The following is a 20,226-nucleotide window of genomic DNA, read 5'->3' as shown; positions in this document are numbered from 1 at the left end:
AGGAGGAACTCTTCTGTGAGCCTGCCCCCTTGAGTGTCACATTTTGAAAGGGGCGGGACGAATAGCCCGACTGAGCAGCATGGCCGCCTAATAAAATAAAAGCAGTCGACGTGCGCACGCGGCGGTCTTCTCACCTTGCGGCTGCACCGCGTAAACGCTGGTCTGCCGGCCCATGGAACGGCCCACCTGGTGCTCATGCGTGTGCACGCCTGCCGCTTGAATTTTATTAGGTGGCCGGCTTGCACGTTCCGTGCTGCACCTTGAAGTCCGGCGGGCCGCATTTGGCCCTCGGGCCACACGTGGACACCCCTGCTCTATGCCAAATAGGTTTGACCATGCCATTTGTAGATATACTACAGCTTATTCACGATTGCCAGGTGGATTAAGAAATCATTTGTATATCTTAAAACATATTTCTTATAGCCCTAGTTTAACATTTAAGAGACAAATTTAAGTAAACATTTGGTACACAGTGACTTACAGCCACCTCCCTTACCAGAATCATGGCTGCCTAAACCCCCTAAAGGCAATTATAAATGTGGTAATTGTGCACAGTACAATTATGTTATCGTCTAAAAATATGAATCATATATGGGTAAGCGAGTTTATAGAAACCAATTTATCGACTGTACCACTTCTTTTGTTGTATATGTGCTTTTTTGCCTGTGCTCCAAGATTTATGTCCGATGTACCCAGAGACCTCTAAAAGAAAGGATGACATTGCATACGTTCAACCATTTCACACTTTCACACCTACTTCTAAAGTTGATCCAAAAGAAAGCAAAAAACCTTACCAAATATGCCACAACAGGGAAAAAAATCCTTCTTGATTCCATAGTGGCAGTTTACTCCCTGGATCAACTTGCTAATATGACTGTCCTTTTGTCACGCACGTACCGGCACGCAGGGTCGGCGCCGGCTTTCTCCCGGATCCCTGGTGCCGGCGTCGTCTCGGTCGGCTGCTTCTTCGCTCCCCACATCCACGTGGGGAGCTGGGGAAGATGGCGACGGAGCGGCGTCGGGTGCCAAGAGAGCGGCACCTCCTCCTTCTGCCGTCTGTGTGCAGGAGAGGGTGGGAGGTGATACCGAGGAGGCTATTGCTAGAGGGGCGGCGCTTCCAGCGCCGTCTCCCTCTAGAGTTCATGTAGAAGGCGGTACTAGGGCTGGATCTACAGGTGTGACGTCATACATCACACCTGTGATCCCTATAAAAGCCCCAAGCTCCCTCTCAGCAGTGCTCAGATATTCTGAGACGCTCTGTATGTTACATAGCGTCCCAAGTGCTGTGCTCCTTGCCCTATTTGGTGCCTGAACCTGTGCCTGAACCTGTGCCTGAACCGGTATCGTTACCCATACCTGTGCCTGCACCTGCATTGCTACTGCACTTGTACCTGCGCCTATACCTGTGCCTGAACCGGTATCGTTACCCATACCTGTGCCTGCATTGCTACTGCACCTGTGCCTGCGCCTATACCTGTGCCTGAACCTGTGCCTGAACCAGTATCGTTACCCACACCTGTACCTGCACCTGTATTGCTACCGTGCCTGTGCCTGCACCTGTACCGTTGCCTGTGCCTATACCTGCACCTGTATCATTACCTGCACCTGTGCCTGTGCCTGTACCGTCACCTGCACCTGTGCCTGCGCCTGTACCGTCACCTGTACCTGTGCTTGATCCAGACCCTGGACTGTACCTAGTAAAGTGAGTCTGAACTACACCTGTTTTTGCGTCCCTATTCCTTTGGTCGTCCTGCACATTGGGGTCCTTCTCTGAACTGAACACAGACACCTAGTGGTGTCTGACACCTTTTAACAGTTGAAGCCCTTTGTTATGCTTAACCAGAAAAGCATCCTGACCTTAAAAATACGGAGTTAGATAATACAATATCCTTAGGCAGAGAATTCCATATTCTTATTGTTTTTACTGTAAAGAACCCTTTCCTATGCTGAAATCTTTTTTCCTCAAGTGTCAACTGATAACCTTTTTTCTTCTGTAGAGACCTCTTGGTAAATAGATCACTAGAGAGCTGTTTGTACTGACCTTGTATGCATTTGCACCAAGTTATCAGATCCCCTCTTAAACATCTCTTTTCAAGTGTAAACTAGTTGTTTTTTCTAGACTTTCTTCATAACTAAAGTTCTCCATTATTTAATTGTAGCCCGCCTCTGCAATTTATCCAGCTCTATAACATCCTTCTTAAAAACTGGTGCCCAAAATTGCACTGCGTATTCAAGGTGAGGCCTCACCATTGCTTTATGAAGAGGTAAAATTATATTGTCATCTCATCACTTAATACTCCTCTTTATGCATGCCAATACCGTACTGGCTTTTGCAACCACTGACTGGCACTGCACTTTGTTCCTTCTCATATTCTGCTATCCCCAATGCAATGCCCTTTAAAGTGTAAGTTGCACGCTTATTCTTTGGTACCGTACACTTATATATTGAATCTCATCTGCCACTTATTTGCCCTTTCCCTAGTTTATCCAAATCATTCTATAGAGAAGCTACACCCTGGTAAGACTTTATAACCTTACCTAATTTTGTGTCATAAGCAAACACAGACAGATCACTTCCAATATCTATTGCAAGATCATTAATAAGTAAGTTAAGGAGAACTGGACCCAAGACAGAACCCTGTGGCACCCCTCTTACCATGGTTGTCCAGCTTGAGAATTTACCATTAACAGCAACTCTTTGTGCCTTGTCACTAAGCCAATTTCTAAACCAAACACATGCATTTTCAACAATAACCGCTGGTGTAGAACAGTGTAAAATGCTTTTGTGAAATCTAAATAGACAACATCTACAGCAACACCCTGATCTACACATTTACTCACAACATCATAGAACGCAATTAAATTAGCCTGACATGATCTGTCCTTCACAAAACCGTGCTGAGTCCTACTGATGCTATCATTGTTCACAATATATTCCTGTATGCCATCTCTTAAAAAACAATTTCCCCACCACAGATGTTAAGCTTACAGGTCTGTAGTTGCCAGGCTCAGATTAGGATCCTTTTTAAAAAAAAAAAAAAAAAAAAAAATTGGAACCACATTTCCTTTACGGCAGTCGGTTGGTACAATTCCCAACTGGAAGGAATCAAAAACAGTGGTCTGGCTACTTCTTGACTAACTTGCCTTAGTATCTTTGGGTGTATCACATCTGGCCCCTGGATCTTTGTCAACTTTAAGTTTACTTAAATGTCTAAAAACTTCATCTTGAGTCAGCCATTGATTTAAGGTTTCTGTAGTGCTGAATTGCCAATCAGCAGGTAGTGACTCGTCTTCTGTATCTCTTTGAACAAAGAGGTCATCCCAATTCTCTGCAAGCATGTCTTTTACATTGTTAAAATTTGCTTTTTTTTTTTTTTTTTTTTTAAGTCCACATTGCTGGTTAATAGAAGATCCAAATAAGCCTCTCTAACTGAGACATGTAGTTGTCATGCAACAACTTCAAAAATGTCCTCCCTTTCCCCGAATTACTAGCCCCAATATACCAGTCAATGTCAGGGTAATAAAAATCTTCCACAAGAACATTTCCCTGCTGTACAGCTTTTTCAATCTGTAGAAAAAGCTGATCTTCCATATCCTGTCACTGTTTGGGGGTTTGTAGCAAACTCCCAAAATTTAATGAATTATCCCTTTTATTCCTAGTGGATATTCCGACCCAAATTGTCGGTAACCATACTGATTCCTTAATACAATTCGTTAACTCTGGCTTCACATAAAGGCACGCAGCTCCCACTTTCCCAATTCCTCTGTCCATCCTGAGCAGTGTACAGCCTTTAATTTAACTGTCCAATCATAGCATTCCTCTCAAGTTTCCGTAATGCCAGTTATGTCAAAATGTTCCTCATATGCAAGTATCTCCAGTACTCCCATTTTGTTTTGTATTCAGTTACACTCCGTCAGGAGTATAAAGATTGTACCCAAGTGCAAAAATAGCCCAGTGCTCTAAAAATCCCAAACCCCCCTCCTTACACCAGGTCTTCAGCCACACATTAACCTCCCTGATCTCCCATAATTGCGTGTGGCACAGGTAATATTTCAGAAAATATTACCTTGGAGGTCCTTTTCTTAAGCTTGCTACCTAATTCTCTGAACTCACTCTTTAGGACTTTGTAATTGGTGCCAAAATGAACCAAGACAGCCGTATCCTTTCCAGCCCCTCCCAATCATCTATCCACACGATCAGCAACATGCCGAACCTGAGCACCCAGAAGACAGCAAACTGTCTGGTTTATGCAATCCTTGCTAGAAATGACTCTGTCTGCCTTCATATTAATGGAATCCCCTACCATCACAACCTGTCTAGCTTGCCCTGCTTTCTGGATCCCTCCCTTATCAGAGGGGCTGTTCTTTCGGTTACATTTCTGAGCTGAGACTCCCAGCATTTTCACGCAAGCTGGCAAATCTGTTGGGATAGATAAACTCAGGACTGGTCACCCTCTTCCTCTTTCCACCCCCCTATAGCCATGACTGTGGCCACTTTATTGGGTACACCAGTTCAATTGTTTGTTAACACAAATAGCTCAACACGTCTATGACGGAATGCCCTGTACCCTGACTGGATACTCCCGCCAATCGTTGCTTCCTCCTGCCGGGACACCAACAATGAACTCCTTCAGCGCCAGGCAGAACCAGCATTGTAGATAGAAGGGGGGACGTCGCTGCGTTGGCACTGTGGCTAGCCCAAGCTTAGCTACACAGCGTGGCTATTGTCCTGAAAATAACAATAAAGGATCATAGCAGCCCACCCCAAGCATCAGGGAACACTCATGTTGAGGTGAAAACAGGACTCTCTTTATTTGGAAACACAGGGGTATTTAAACAGTACAAGGGATTGAATTACATCCAATAGACACACAGTTCTTCATCCTGCCCTCCTTTGCATATGAGTATTAGCGCTCAGCCCAGTAGGGAATCTCAATTGTAGTCTGTTGCGGGGAGAGGATGGTAAATACGGGCTGCTCTAGGAAACCAGATCCAGGTGCAACTACCGATCATAGAGGTCTCATACGATTGCGATAATGTGGCACTCCTTACCAGGGCCCATAGTCTGTAGGGAGGAGGCTGGCACTCAGGCCCCTCCAGCAGCCCATGGCACGGAGGCTTCCGTGACAACGTTGAACCTTGAAGCAGATGAGCTACAGCAACAGAAGACCGGGGTGCCACTCCTGTCAGCTAAGAACAGGAAACGGAGGCTACAATGGAAGACTGGAAGAACATTGCCTGGTCTGATGAGTCTCGATTTTAGCTGCAACATTCAGTTCAGTTCAGGCTGGTGGTGGTGGTGGTGCAATGGTGACGGGGACATTGTCTTGCAACGGGAGACTTGCATCATAGTAGCTGACAAATCTGCAGCAACTGTGGGATGCCATCATGTCCATATGCACCAAAATCTCTGAGGACCAATTTTTAGTACCTGCTTACAAAAAATATACTCAGCTCTACAAATATTCAATAAAAAATATTGTCAGTGCATGTTGTAGTTTTAACCCCTTGAGTGCCACAGGGTTGGGCAAATTTTTGCACCTAGACATTTTCAACAATGTCCACACCTTTCATTTAACCATATTTACTTTTACCAAAGGGAAAACCATATTGTTTTCCTTGCACAGAAGTTTAGTTTTTTCATTGGTAGCTGACTTTATGAATAAGGTGAATTATGCTTATGGGACGAGATAGGAAGACTTACATATTCTCAAGATAAATAATTGTGTTTCTCAAATGCTAGTTTAATGGAAGACAAAAAAATACAACATATGACTCTACAAAGTCTTCTGGATAACACAATGCCACTTGTGTGTTAATTTAGAGATTATATTAGCTTTGTTGATTATATACTCTAAATTTTAATAAAGACAGGAGGCAAATAATTGGCATAAACCTCTTTACTCCACTAATACCACTAATAGCAGCAAAGGAACATAAACATAAGAAAGAAAAATATGACCAATGAACATCAAACACAGGCCATATAACCTAAGGACCCCCACTCCTCCTCTTCTTTGATGCAATTCAAACAAATGAAGACTTTCAATCGAAGCCTTGAAACGGAAACGTCCAGTCTTGAACAAAGGATCCGCCGCCAAGATGATATGCAAGCAATCTGTGATCCACACTTAAACTGAAAAAGAGAAGGAGAGCGATAACAGTAACTGTGACCAATGAATGGCAAAGTAATAGCGATAACCAAAAGTACACTCAATGCTGAAAGAGGGAAGAGCAGAATACAACAAGAAAAACCCAATAGAACCCAGGGAAGGGGAGGGAGGGAAATTATTCCCCTCCTGTCTTTTATTAAAATTTAGATTATATAATCACCAAGGCTATTACCGTATTTGCTCGATTATAAGACGACCCTGATTATAAGACGACCCCCAAAATCTGAATATTAACTTATGAAAAAAAGAAAAAGCCTGAATATAAGACGACCCTGTAGGAAAAAAGTTTTACCAGTAAATGTTAGTTCATGTAAACTGTGAACAATTGTTTGTTAATAAAAGCTATGATTGAGAAAAATATTTTGTTTTTATTTCCTTTTTTTTTTTTCAACCTGCCCCCCCCAGTTATGCATATCTGCCCCCAGGCTTGCCACTCTGCCCCAGAAATGCCTTATACCCCATATATGCCACTGTGCCCCATGATATGCCTTCTAACCCTCTAAATGCCACTGTGCCCCATGATACGCCTTTTAACCCTCTATATGCCACTCTGCCTCCAGAAATGCCTTATACCCCTATATGCCACTCTGGCATTTAGGGGGTTAAAAGGCATATTATGGGGCAGAGTGGCATATAGGGAGGTAAAAGGCATTTCAGGAGGCAGAGTTGCATTAAAGGGGTTAAAAGGCATTTCACAGAGCACTCTGCCTCCAGAAATGCCTTACACCCCCCATTTAACACTCCCCCTCCCTCCTCCAAACTTACCGGTGCTTCTGAGTTGGGGAGGGGGGGCGCATACCACAGAAGGATCCAGGTCCCCTGCATCTGAGCCCCCGGTGCTTAGTCCGGGCAGCATGTAGAGCTCCACGCGAATCGCGTAGAGCTCTACACGCTGCCCGGACTAAGCACCGGGGACTCAGAGGCATCGGTAAGTTGGGGGGGGTTAACACAGGAGGATCCAGGTCCCCTGCATCTGGGTCCCCAGTGCTTAGTCCGGGAAGCGTGTAGAGCTCTACGCGATTGTATCGCGTAGAGCTCCACACGCAGCCCAGACTAAGCACCGGGGACTCAGAAACACCGGTAAGTTGGGGGGGGGTTAACACAGGAGGATCGCTGCGGGGGATCTGGATCTTAGTCTCATAATCAGACCTATTTGAGGTCTGATTATAAGACGACCCTGATTATAAGACGAGGGGTATTTTTCAGAGCATTTGCTCTGGAAAAAACCTCGTCTTATAATCGAGCAAATACGGTATATTTCTCTCATTTTATTGCAAGACAGGAGGCTTCATAACTAGCTTTTTTTAACGGTTCACCAAAGAAAAAGCACTAGCGAAACCGGATGAAAAGAAAAAAATGTGGAAGGTAGACACCCAAGACTAGCCCGAAGGATGTCTGACAAACAGTGGCTGAAGCTGCTGCGCCCCTGACTGGCCTAACAACCAACAAATCCATCTGGCGATGGTGGGAGAAGAGACTGGTCGAAATGGAGCGATGTAAGACAGCAGGAGTTGTTGAGAACCTCCAGAACGATGGATATACTGCTGAACACAATGAGCCACACAAAGGAGGGGTTCGGACAGAAAATATGGTATTATCTACTGTTCATAAACATATAATTTTGGGGGGGGATAATCAGTATCTGTGACAACTATTGCAGTTATTAGCCTACCATGCCAAATTTGAAAAAAAAATACATTTTAAACACACGATGCATGCCTTGCAATATTTGCCCTATACTGGTCAAAATAGATGAAAATCCTGGCTTTATTGGGTGGTTTCCAAATCAGGGCAAGTTAATGAATATATTTTGGATAATTTATTCCCGTTGGTTCAATGTGTGTACAATTTGTATGTACTGTACAATTTGTATGACTGGGTCCCCACAAGCCTGTGGGGGCTAAAGAAATAAATGTTAACCTCTTTAACTGGGATTGCAGCATAAAATGGGTTAATGATGCGAGGAAACCACCCACATTTTGTTAGTTTTAGAAAATATAAACAAAACACGGTCAAATGAAAGGATGTAGAAATGTCATGAAATGTTTAAAATGTGTAGTTTTTTTTTTTTTTTTTTTTACATTTTGTTGATATGAACAATGAAATATGTATTTTTTTATTCAATAGAGCTCCTTCATCAACAGACCAGCACTTGGAATTTTGCCCCCTGAAAACTTCACTGCAACATTGGAGGAATCCTTGTTAAATGTAAGTAGATGGACATACCTAAAACAAGTCTCCTTCATTTTAGCAGTCAAAATTTTTCCAGATCTTTTATGTCTAAAATTTTAAAATAGTTTGGTTTACAGATAACCTAAACAAGTTAACAACATAATAATGGCTTTAACATTGTTTACCATTATTACGTTTTTAAACTTGATTTATGAGTATATTCTTTTTTTTTTTTCTGATCATGTATTTGCTGTTTTTCAAAACAATTGCAACTTGGTTATTACATTCTTGTTATGTAACTATTATAACTACTCTTGACCTGGAAATCATAACTTTTAATGTAATTACTGCTTTGATCAAAACAAGTCAAAGCAAAATTAAAATGCCATTCATAGTGAAACTATAAAGTCAGTCATGATTTCTAAAATGCCAGTTATGATGCACCATTTTCACAAGGAATGAAAAGCAGGATGGCCAGATTGGGAATAAAAACCTGCTCTGGAAATAACTAAATGCCAGCCCCATGTTTCATGGTGCCATTATTCTGCATATGACACGTGTGTGGGGTCATGACCCATATTGTTTTGGGTTCAGAATAGGGGCAAACCCTGCATTTATAAAGTATATCTGAAGAAAAAAAGATTCATATGAAAATGCAGTTCTTAATATCACTGTGGCCTATGCAATGCAATGGGTTGGGACCATCTGGGAGAGCACCATTATAGTCTGAATAATGCTAAATAATATTTTAAGTATGAAATTAACTATTTTAAGTTTACCTAAACTACTGAGAAACCACAAGAAAAATGGCCGCCACACCGCTCATGAAAGATCGCTGCAGCGGCAGGCTAAAACAGCTTAGGATGAGATTGGAATCGCTTCCTAAGCATAAACGGTGCTGCTGACATGCCTTGATATCGAGGCATGTAGCAACACAACCCCCCTACCCCGATAGCCTTGTGATTGCTCCGAAGAGCAACCACAAGCGACATCATGTAAATGAAGTTGCCGCCTTTCACAAGATGGCGTCAACAATAGAAAAATGAACTCGCAAGCTCCTCCTGCAGGTTGAATGCAGGTATTTTTCTGCCATTTAGACATCTGGTCAGTCTGTGCCCACGTCCCATATTTGGGACATCTTTGAAGCCGGCCAATTCAATTTACCCCATCAAATCATAATTATTTTAAAACTAGGCACCCTATGGGCATTTATAATGCCAATATTGTAACTTTCCATGCAGGATTTTTTTTTGAAGATTTAGCGTGAATTGTAGCACTTGCTCATAAAAAACTATATAATATACTATATATAATACACACCTCACAAAGGTGGCCTTTTACCTCCCAAATAACCCAACAGACCCATGCATGTGGGGTATCACTGTACTCAGGAGATGCTGCATACATATTGCGGTGTTGTTTGACAGGGACATATACCAGGATCGGTAAATTCATACCTGAAGTACAACGTGTGTTTTAAAAAAAATTTTTTACTACCATAGCGTTTGGCAAAGGCTGGTACCAGCTTTTCAAATACCTTGGGGTGCCTAAGTTTTTAAAAATATATGGTTTGATGGGGTAAATTGCATTGGCCGGCTTCAAAGCTACCTGAAACAGCACATGGGGCAGAATGACCAGCTTTGGGGAAAAAAATAGTTTTGAAATAGCAAAACACTACTGGTACTTATTGACCCATAACGTGCAAAAAAAACATAAAAACTTTGGGTATTTCTGGACAAATAGTAGAATCTAGTTAGCAGGTTTTTTTCATTAGTTTTTACAGATAAGTAAAAGATTTTTTTTTTTAAAAAGTGAAAAAATGTACTACGAGTAAGAAACAGGGGTTAAAAAACAGAAATCACTTTCACAGTAGATAAGTGCACATTTTGCAGACTGGTAAAGAAAAATTTGCAACATTTTGTACCAGTCTGCAAAATGCTGCAAATTTTTCTTCAGAGGTAAACTAGTGCAAAAATATACCGTATTTGCTCGATTATAAGACGACCCTGATTATAAGACGACCCCCCAAAATCTGAATATTAACTTAGGAAAAAAAGAAAAAGCCTGAATATAAGACGACCCTAAAGGAAAAAAGTTTTACCAGTAAATGTTAATTCATGTAAACTATTTTTTTAATAAAAGCTATGATTGAGAAAAATATTTTTTTTGTTTTTATTTCCTTGTATTTTCCAACCTTTCCCCCAGTTACGCACATCTGCCCCCAGGCTTGCCACATCAATATGGCACTGTGGCCCATGATATGCCTTTTAACCCTCTATATGCCACTGTGCCCCATGGTATACCTTTTGACCCCCTATGTGCCACTCTGCCTCCAGAAATGCTTTATACCCCTATATCCCATTCTGGCATTTAGGGGGTTAAAATGCATATTATGGGGCAGAGTGGCATATAGGGAGGTATAAGGCATTCCAGGAGGTAGAGTGGCATTAAGGGAGTTAAAAGGCATTGTATAGAGCACTCTGCCTCCAGAAATGCCTTATACCCCTATATGCCACTCTGGCATTTAGGGGGTTAAAAGGCATATTATGGGGCAGAGTGGCATATAGGGAGGTATAAGGCATTTCAGGAGGCATAGTGCTCTATTAAATGCCCCCTTAACGCCACTCTGCCTCCTGAAATGCCTTATACCTCCCTATATGCCACTCTGCCCGATAATATGCCTTTTAACCCCCTAAGTGCCAGAGTGGCATATAGGGGTATAAGGCATTCCAGAAATGCCCTATGCCCCCATTTAACACACACACACACACTTACTTACTTACTTACCAGTGCTTCCAATTTCCTGCTGTATTGCCGGGGCAGCGGGTTGACGTCTCCTTCCGCTGCAGCCGGAAGGAGGTGGAGTTGGCAGCGGGGGTTTGTCTGCGTCCGTCGCGTATACCTTCCCCGGCTGTCAGAGATCAGAGTTCCCCGCACCGGTGCGGGGAACTCTGATCTCTGACAGTCGGGGAAGGTATGCGCGACGGACGCAGACAACCCCCGCTGCTAGCCACACCTCCTTCCGGCTGCAGCGGACGTTGTCTACGCGGATCGGTAATACATTTTATAACAGTCCTTATAACAGTAATATTATTGGAACAGTCCAAAAAACATTTAAAGTTCCAAATATGCAAATATATTTGATTTTCATGATCAGAGACAGCATGGGCTTACTAAAGGAAGATCCTGTCAAACTAACTTAATCACATTTTGTGATTGGGTAACTAAGATAAGACAATGGAGGAGCTGTAGATATATCCTATCTTGATCTCCCCCATAGAAGACATAAATAAATTGCAGTCTTGGGTTTGGATGTAAAAACAGTTGTATGGATAAGGCAATGATTGAGTTATAAGAGGCATCATAATTAATTTAGTCACATCCTTACCTACCATATTCATATTCTCCCACCATCATCATAGTTACATAGTTATATAGGCTGAAAAAAGACATGTGTCCATCAAGTTCAGCCTTTCCTATATCTGTTAATTTGTTGCTGTTGATCCAAAAGAAGGCAAAAAACCCCAGTTTGACTTTCCAATTTTGCACTAACCAGGGAAAAAATTCCTTCTTGACCCCAAAATAGCAGTCAGATTTCTCCTTCGATCATTAAGCTGTTTCCCCATAATTAAAGATTATATCCCTGAATATTATGTTTTTCCAAGTATCCACCCAGTTGCTGTTTAAACGTCTGTACAAACCCCGATAAAACTACCTGTGGAGGCAGAGGATTCCACATCCTTATTGTCCTTACTGTAAAAAACCCTTTCCTCTGCTTTAGACTAAATCTCCTTTCTTCCAGTCTAAACGCATGACCACGTGTCCTATGCATAGTCCTGTTTCTGAACAGATTTCCGCACAATGGTTTGTATTGGCCCCGAATATATTTATATAACGCTATCATATCCCCTCTGAGGCGCCGTTTTTCTAAACTAAACAGATTTAAATTTGTTAACCTTTCTTCATAACTATAGTGCTACATTCATTTTATTATCTGGTTTGTGCCAGATGTTGTGAGAAACCCACTCGGTTCTTTCTTATAGTACCTAAAGCTACCGTGTTAAAACAATACAGCAGCTTGAACAAAGGGATGCTTGTATAGAAGTTGTCTACATACAAGTGGTAGCCTTTGTTCATAAGGGGGAATATTAGGTCCTAAACAATATTTGGACTGGCTTCCAGATGTTCTGAGCAACCTGGAGGGTCGAGGTGGCTATCCTTTCCCTCATATACCCGGAAGGCCTGAGTATACTCAGTTTTGCTCTCGCAGAGCTTATACACCAAGTGGAATACCAAATTACTAATCCACTCCCTTGTGATATCCCGTCTGGATTATTGCAACTGCCTACTAACCGGTCTCCCCCTCTCCCGCCTTTCACCGCTTCAATCCATCCTCAACACTGCAGCTAGATTAATCTTTCTCTGCCGCCGCTCCTCATCCGCTGCTCCACTATGCCAATCACTTCATTGGCTCCCCATCCCCTTCAGAATAAAATTTTAACTTGACCTATAGAACCCTCAACAACTCGGCACCCTCTTACTAGGGCTGAAACAACGAATCGATAAAATCGATAATAATCGATAACGGAAATCGTTGTCGACGATTTCCGTTATCGATTAATCGAGTGATCGATTCGTTGTTGGAGCACTCGGCTCCTTTTACTTACCTCTGCGAGCGTTCCCCGCTTCTGCTACACGCTCTGCAGTCTCCGCCTTCTTTTAACTACGTGACGGATGTGACGCGTTCCGGAGGTAAGTATTCTTCATGTCTATGTGCACAGATCGCACAGAGCCACTCGCACAGAGCGGTTCGCTCTGTGCGAGTGGCTCCATTCGCACAGAGCGGTTCGCTCTGTGCGAGTGGCTCCATTCGCACAGAGCGGTTCGCTCTGTGCGAGTGGCTCCATTCGCACAGAGCGGTTCGCTCTGTGCGAGTGGCTCCATTCGCACAGAGCGGTTCGCTCTGTGCGAATGGAGCCACTCGCACAGAGCGAACCGCTCTGTGCGAATGGAGCCACTCGCACAGAGCGAACCGCTCTGTGCGAATGGAGCCACAGAACAAACCAAAGCCACAGAACTAACCAAAGCCGTCAGAACAAACAGCTTCAACACATCATCACAACCAGATCAACTCATCCCCATCCAAGCAGTCCTCTCCTATTGTATCACTCCCCTCAACCACCGACTTGATTGTAAGCTCGCAAGAGCAGGGCCCTCTTCTCCTTTGCACCAGTTTGTTTTTGTATGTGTTATTGTATGTGCTTTATACATTAATTAACTCTAATTAACGTAACAGCGCTGTGGAATCGACCAGAGCTTTATAAATAAATGTAATGTAATGTAATACACCTTCACTCCATACCTGGAACGTTTGGAAGGAATATATATCTCCAAATGTTGTATCGCGATCACACTTTTGCATGTAATGGAGAGTGTTCACACTGTTCGCTCTGATTCCTCCGACTTCGGTCAACATATATGTCACGGAAGCCTCCGTGCCATGGGCTCCTGGAGGGGAATGAGTGCTACAGACCATGGGCCCTGGTAAAGTTTGTGTGTTATTAATAAAAAAATATTTTATTATTGCTTTATTTCCTAACCGTTTACACAGCACACTAAGGTCTGGGAGATAATCTAATCAAGACAATGTGTATTCCTTATTTTAGTGGCATCTGTATTCTTTTGTATTGTTAATCCCTTTACTGCCCCTGTTGTCTCTGGGATACAGATTAAGGGGGCGGTTTGTATCCCGGTATCTTCTTTTATGTTAATGTGTGTTTTGCTGCATATATCCAGCCCTGTGTGTGAGAAATAAATCAGTCTTTGTTTTGGTTTATACCCTACACTGAGTCTCGGCTAGTGAATGGGAAACCGGGGAGAGAGTGTGTGTCCCAGGCTAAGGGAGCACAAGTCAGCGGAGGTAGTCGGTCGGACTATCCAGCTCCGTGACAGAAGGCATTTGACAGAGTTGGGTGGGGATATCTTAGAGCAATGCTGAGGTCCTTCGGACTGATTGGCTGATTCTATTTACTTCTCTTTACTCATCTCCTAGCGCATGAGTCGTTGGTTCGGGGCTCTGTTCTGACTGGTTTGACCTACATAATGGTAACCAACAAGGATGTCCTCTATCACATATACTTTAAATTCTTTCCTTAGAGTCGTTTGCTAGGAATGTGAGAAATAACCAAGATATAACAGGCATTAAGATAGGAGAAGAGGATTTTAAGATGTCTTTATATGCGGACGATGTGGTCGTCACCCTTTCCAACCTCATGGTCTGCATGACATACTTTTCGCAGGATGTTGAAAAATACAGTACTGTGGCGAATTATAAATTAAACCTTAATAAGACCATAGCTCAATTTAAAAATATCAGTCGCCACACAGTAGACAGGCTTCACAACCGCTTCCAATTAGCAGAAAACGCGACAGAATTCTAATATCTCTGAATCATTATCCCTGATAAAATAAAAAACATTGTAAAAAAAAAAAAAAAAAAAACTTTATCTTCTGAGGTACTCGAATGTACTGCTCAGGGATTGGCGGAAAGCAGATATCTCTTGGTGGGGACGAGTGAATGCTTTGAGATCCTATCTGATGCCTAAATGGAATTACTTGTTTCATATGCTGCCACTAAATATTCCACAGAGCTAGTTTTTCCAACTTTGTAGGAAGATCCCAATATTAATGGGGTTCACTACGTGCTTTTCAGAGTTTGAGGTCACCTTATATGTTGACGATCACCGAGCCTTCAACATCTCTGCCAAAATTGCATGTTTTGTTGGACTGGGGCTTTTCGGCCACACCTAAAATAAATGAGTTCTCCTCTTGTTGTACCTAAAGACTAGTCTTGCCTGGTTATTTGGGTACTGGATAGCGATATGCCTTTACTTTGCTTGGGGATATTGCCTACGGATTGCGGGGAATTATTGTCCTGAAGGGAGAAGTCGCTCTTGGCGGAGAGGGACAACCTGAGGTCCCTGGTCGGTCCGTCACAATATTCTACAATCCACTAGGGCTGCAACAACTAATGGATAAAATCGATAATGAAAATCGTTGACAACGATTTTCATTATCGATTAGTCGAATCAATTTTTATCGATTATAAATGAGGGTTTTTTTCAGAGCTCTGAAACAGGAAGTTCTACTTACCGAGAGCTTCTTTTCCCTGTCAATCCCTGGTGACACAAGGATAGACTCCTCCTCCGTACCTCATAGGGCAGGACTCCAAACTTTAAAAGGGCCCTCCCCTCCTACTAACACCAGTGAATACCAAAGACCACACAGGCAAAGAAATCTGATGCAACAAAGTTTATTGAAAAGAAGGGAGGGAACAAAAATGTGTCACCAGGGATTGACAGGGAAAAGAAGCTCTCGGTAAGTAGAACTTCCTGTTTCCCTGCCATCCCAGGTGACACAAGGATAGATTTACCAAAGAAGAAGGGTGGGCAAACTAAGGAGACAAAACAGCCTCAAGGACCTTCCGACCGAAAAGAGAGTCCTCCTGAGCCATATGGTCGAGACAGTAATGCTGCACAAAAGCGTGGAGAGTCCGCCAAGTAGCCGCCTTGCAGATCTGGTCAGGTGAAAGGCGACATCTTTCAGCCCAGGAAGTGGAGACTGCCCTAGTAGAGTGGGCACGGATCCCCACAGGAGCAGGTTGGCCGGCTGCAGAATATGCCAAGTTGATGGTTGCAACAATCCACTTGGCGATGGAAGACTTGGAGATACTGATGCCCCTGTTGGGCCCTGAAGAGGCCACGAATAAATGAGAGGACTTACGCAGGGGTAGAGTCCGTTCCAAATAGATGGTGAGGCATCTCTTCAGATCCAGAGTGTGAAGAACTTCTTCTTCAGCCGAGCCAGGATCAGGAAAAAAGGTAGGCAACACGATCTCCTGGTTCTTGTGGAAAGCCGACTGAACCTTGGGTGCAAATTCTGGCGGCAGAGAGAGAACCACCTTATCCGGGAAAAAACGGAGAAACGGTTCCTTCGTAGACAAAGCCTGGAGTTCAAAAATCCGACGAGCGGAAGTAATGGCTACTAAGAAGGCCGTCTTCAGCGATAATAGATACAGAGAAACCGACTGAAGAGGCTCAAAAGGAGGTAATGTGAGTCTTCGAAGGACGAGATTCAGGTCCCAAGGAACCATCCTGGTGACTGAACGAGGACGTATCCTGACGATGGCATTTGCAAAACGTCTGATCACAGGCAGAGATATAAGCTCGAACCCGAGGAGAGCACTGATGGCAGAAATCTGTACCCGGATCGTAGAAGGCTGAAGGCCACAGTCGAATCCTTCCTGGAGGAAATCCAGAATAGAGGCAGAGGAACAGGAAGTTGGCAAAATCCCCTTGGAACAACACCAACTGTGAAATCTCTTCCAGATCTTAATGTATCGCAGAGAGGTAACCTTCTTTCTACTCTGCAGAAGAGTCTCAGCCACATGACAAGAAAAACCTTGCGCTCTCAGCAGTCCGCGTTCAATCTCCAGGCCGTCAGGTGGAACACGGCAGGGTTTGGGTGTAGGAACGGACCATGATGTAGAAGGTCTTTCCAAGCTGGGAGCTTCAGAGGGGGAGAGAGACCTAGAGCGATCAAGTCGGAATACCAGACTCGCTTCGGCCAGTCTGGTGCTATCAGGATCACAGAGGCGTGGTCCTTCTTGATCTTCTGCAGGACCCTGGAGATTAGGGCAAATGGAGGGAAAACGTATGCGAGACGGAAATCCCATTCCTGTGAGAAGGCATCTATTGCCAAGGGATGATCCTGAGGCCTGAGGGAAAAGAAGACTGGAATCTGAGCATTGTCTCTGGATGCCATCAGGTCGATCTCGGGCAAGCCCCACCTTTGGACGATTAGATTGAAGGCTCTCGGATGCAGAGCCCACTCGCCGCTTAGCACAAGAGTTCTGCTCAGGAAATCTGCTCGAGAATTCAAAGTTCCTCTGAGGTGAACGGCGGACAGAGTCATGTGATGGGCCTCTGCCCAAAAGGAAATCCTGAGCGATATACGGAGAAGCCGAGGACTTCTTGTGCCCCCTTGTCTGTTGACATAGGCTACCACTGCTTGATTGTCGGAACAAAGCAAAATGTCCTTGCCGGCGAGCAGATGCTCCCAGTGATGCAGAGCTTTTTCTACTGCAAGTAACTCCAGACAGTTCGAGGGAAGAAGTTTTGTAGCTGGAGACCAGAGACCCTGCACAAACAGGTCTTGATAAGTAGCTCCCCATCCCTTGATGCTGGCGTCAGTGGTGAGAAGTACCTTGGAGACAAGAGACCATCTTTTCCCTGCTGCAAGGACGTTCCGTTGGAGCCACCAGGAGAGGGAAGCTCTGACCTGCGGAGGAAGACAGACACACCTGTCCAGAGCCAAGGGGGTGTCTTCTAGATGGTTGAGGACAAATCTCTGAAGTATTCTCATGTGGGCCAGAGCCCAGGGCACTGCATAATTTGCGGAGACCATCTTGCCCAGCAGGGACATACATAACCGTAAGGAGCTGCGGTGCGCAGAGCGAATTCTGCGTAGTAGGAATCGAATCCCCTCTATTCTGGCAGTCGGAAGGAAAGCTTTCCCGGAGCAGGAATCCAGACGAAGACCCAGGAACACTAGATGTTGAGAGGGAACGGTGCAGGATTTGTCCCAGTTCAGAATCCAGCCGAGACTTTGTAATGTGTTGACCACCGTGGAAAGATGAACCCGAAGAATCTGCGCTGACTGGGCATGGATAAGCCAATCGTCCAGATAAGGAATGACTGAGATACCCTGGACACGGAGATGGGCCGCCACGACTGCCATGAGTTTTGTGAAAACTCTTGGTGCTGCTGACAAACCGAATGGAAGGGCTTGAAACTGGAAATGCTGGACAGTTGAACCCCGAGGAATCTCCACTCTCAGGAAACGTTGATGAGACGGATGGATGGGAACGTGGAAATATGCATCCTTTAGGTCTAATGAAGCCATGAAGTCGTTGAGGCATAAGGTGTCGAGGGTGGATCTCACTGTTTCCATCTTGAACCTGAAGAACTGGAGGTGACTGTTCAAAAAACGCAAGTCTATGATTAAGCGAAGGCCACCCGGTTTCTTGGGGACCAGAAAAACCGGAGAATAAACCCCTTGGCCCAATTCTGGCCAGGGGACAGGAACCAGGACTCTGAGGTCCGACAACTGCTGAATGGTGGATAACAGGACCAACCGCCTTGCCTGGTCTGGAGGAAGGTGGGAGATCAAAAAACGGTCCGAAGGTCTGGTCCGGAATTGAAGTTGATGGCCGTGCGATACAATGGCTCTCACCCAGGGGTCGGTGAGGGACCAACTGTCGGTGAAAAAACGGAGTCTTCCTCCCACCGGAATGGAGGAGGCGTCATGCAGCGTTCTGTCAAATCTCCCCCTTCCACGAGGGAATCTGCCTCGAAAGTTTTGTTCTCTAGACGAGGGGTTGAATCTAGAACTATGGCCTCTAGATTGTCCCGGGAAAAAAGGCCGAAAGGACTGCCGTCTTTTCGAAGGAGGCTTCCGTTGAGGCATCCAATGCTTGTCCCCTGTGGTCTTCTCCAAAAGGGACTCCAGCTCTTCCCCAAATAAAGTCTTGCCCTTAAAAGGGATATTAAGAAGCCTGTTCTTAGAGGCATTATCCGCCGCCCAGGCCTTAAGCCACAAGGCTCTTCTAGCTGCCACCGAAAGCGCCGAAGCTCTGGCCGTCATTCTGATGTTTTCGATTGAGGCATCACAGAGAAAATCCACGGCCAATCTCACGGCAGCAACATTCTTGAGGATAGTCTCCCTGGAGGTTTTGGCAGCAATATCCTCTTCGATCTGGGAGAGCCAAATCTTGACAGCTCTGGAAACTGAGGCAGAAGCAATTCCAGGTTTAAAGGCCGCAGCCGAAGCCTCGAAAGATTTCTTAACTGCAGCTTTGGCTTTCTTTTCCATATGGTCAGAAAAATGAGAGCCATCCTCAAGCGGCAGAGTAGTCTTTCTGGAGACCTTCATAACACCAGTATCCACCAGCGGGGTAGCGCAAAAATCAGCAAAGTTCTCATCAAAGGGAAACACGCGGTTAACCCGTCTGGACATGTTAACCCTCCTTTCCGGGTGGTTCCATTCCTGCTTGATAACGTCAGAAAGTGCAGGATGAACAGGGAACGAGGCAGACTGCTTGGAGAAGCTGGCACCAAAGAAAGAGTCATTTTTCTGGGTGGAGGCCTCATCCAAATGCATAGCTGACCTCACAGCAGAAATCAAAGTCTCAATTTCCTCCACCGGGAACAAAAAAGAACTTTCCTCCCGGATCTCTCCTTCCTCTGAGGAACCTTCCTCTTCCTAAGGATAATCAAACTCAGAGTCTGAGAACAAAGGTTGACGCCCCAGGAGAGCAGGGTCTTGTACCGCGGGAAGGTGATGATAGGCAGGAACAGGAACAGGAACCGTCTGACGGAAGGCAGAGAAGGTAGACTGCATCTCCTCTTTAAGCCAGACCAAAAATTCCCTACCCCCAGACGGCTCAGAATCCGCTACAGATCTCAGGCAAGCGGAGCAGAGTTTCTTCCTTGAATCCTGCAAAGCCTTGTGACACCGGAGCATTGGGCATGTTTAGACTTCATAACAGCTTTCTTGGGCTTGTCCTCAACAGAGGGCGGCTCAGAATTATCAGGGGCCGACATGATGAAAGATGCAACAGCACCTGACCAAAAGAAACAGCAGGAACACACACGGCATTCAAATCGCTTACCTTCTATATATACAGTGAAAAGGAGCTGAAATTAGGCTGGAATCTGCAACAGCAGAGAGTTTGGCGCCAAATTTTCAAATTCTGACCAAAACGAGGCTTGGAATGCACAACCATAAGTGCAGAAGCCCAATCGGAAGACAGCAGACACCA

General features: G+C 44.5%; 1 protein-coding gene across 2 annotated transcripts in view; it reads left to right on the top strand.

The window, feature by feature from the left end:
- ABAT (4-aminobutyrate aminotransferase) overlaps positions 1 to 20,226 on the top strand; it is a 335,639-nt gene that overhangs the window by 139,642 nt on the left and 175,771 nt on the right. For both annotated transcript variants that reach the window (XM_053472272.1, XM_053472273.1), the window contains exon 7: positions 8,301 to 8,381. In XM_053472272.1, coding sequence (XP_053328247.1) covers positions 8,301 to 8,381 — 81 coding nt within the window. The remainder of the gene's footprint in view (positions 1 to 8,300; positions 8,382 to 20,226) is intronic.

Source organism: Spea bombifrons, chromosome 7, assembly GCF_027358695.1.
Source record: "Spea bombifrons isolate aSpeBom1 chromosome 7, aSpeBom1.2.pri, whole genome shotgun sequence".
In the NCBI taxonomy this organism is placed as follows: Eukaryota; Metazoa; Chordata; class Amphibia; order Anura; family Pelobatidae; genus Spea; species Spea bombifrons.
Note: the sequence above shows the minus strand (reverse complement) of the source record. Positions and strands in the feature narration are given on the sequence as shown.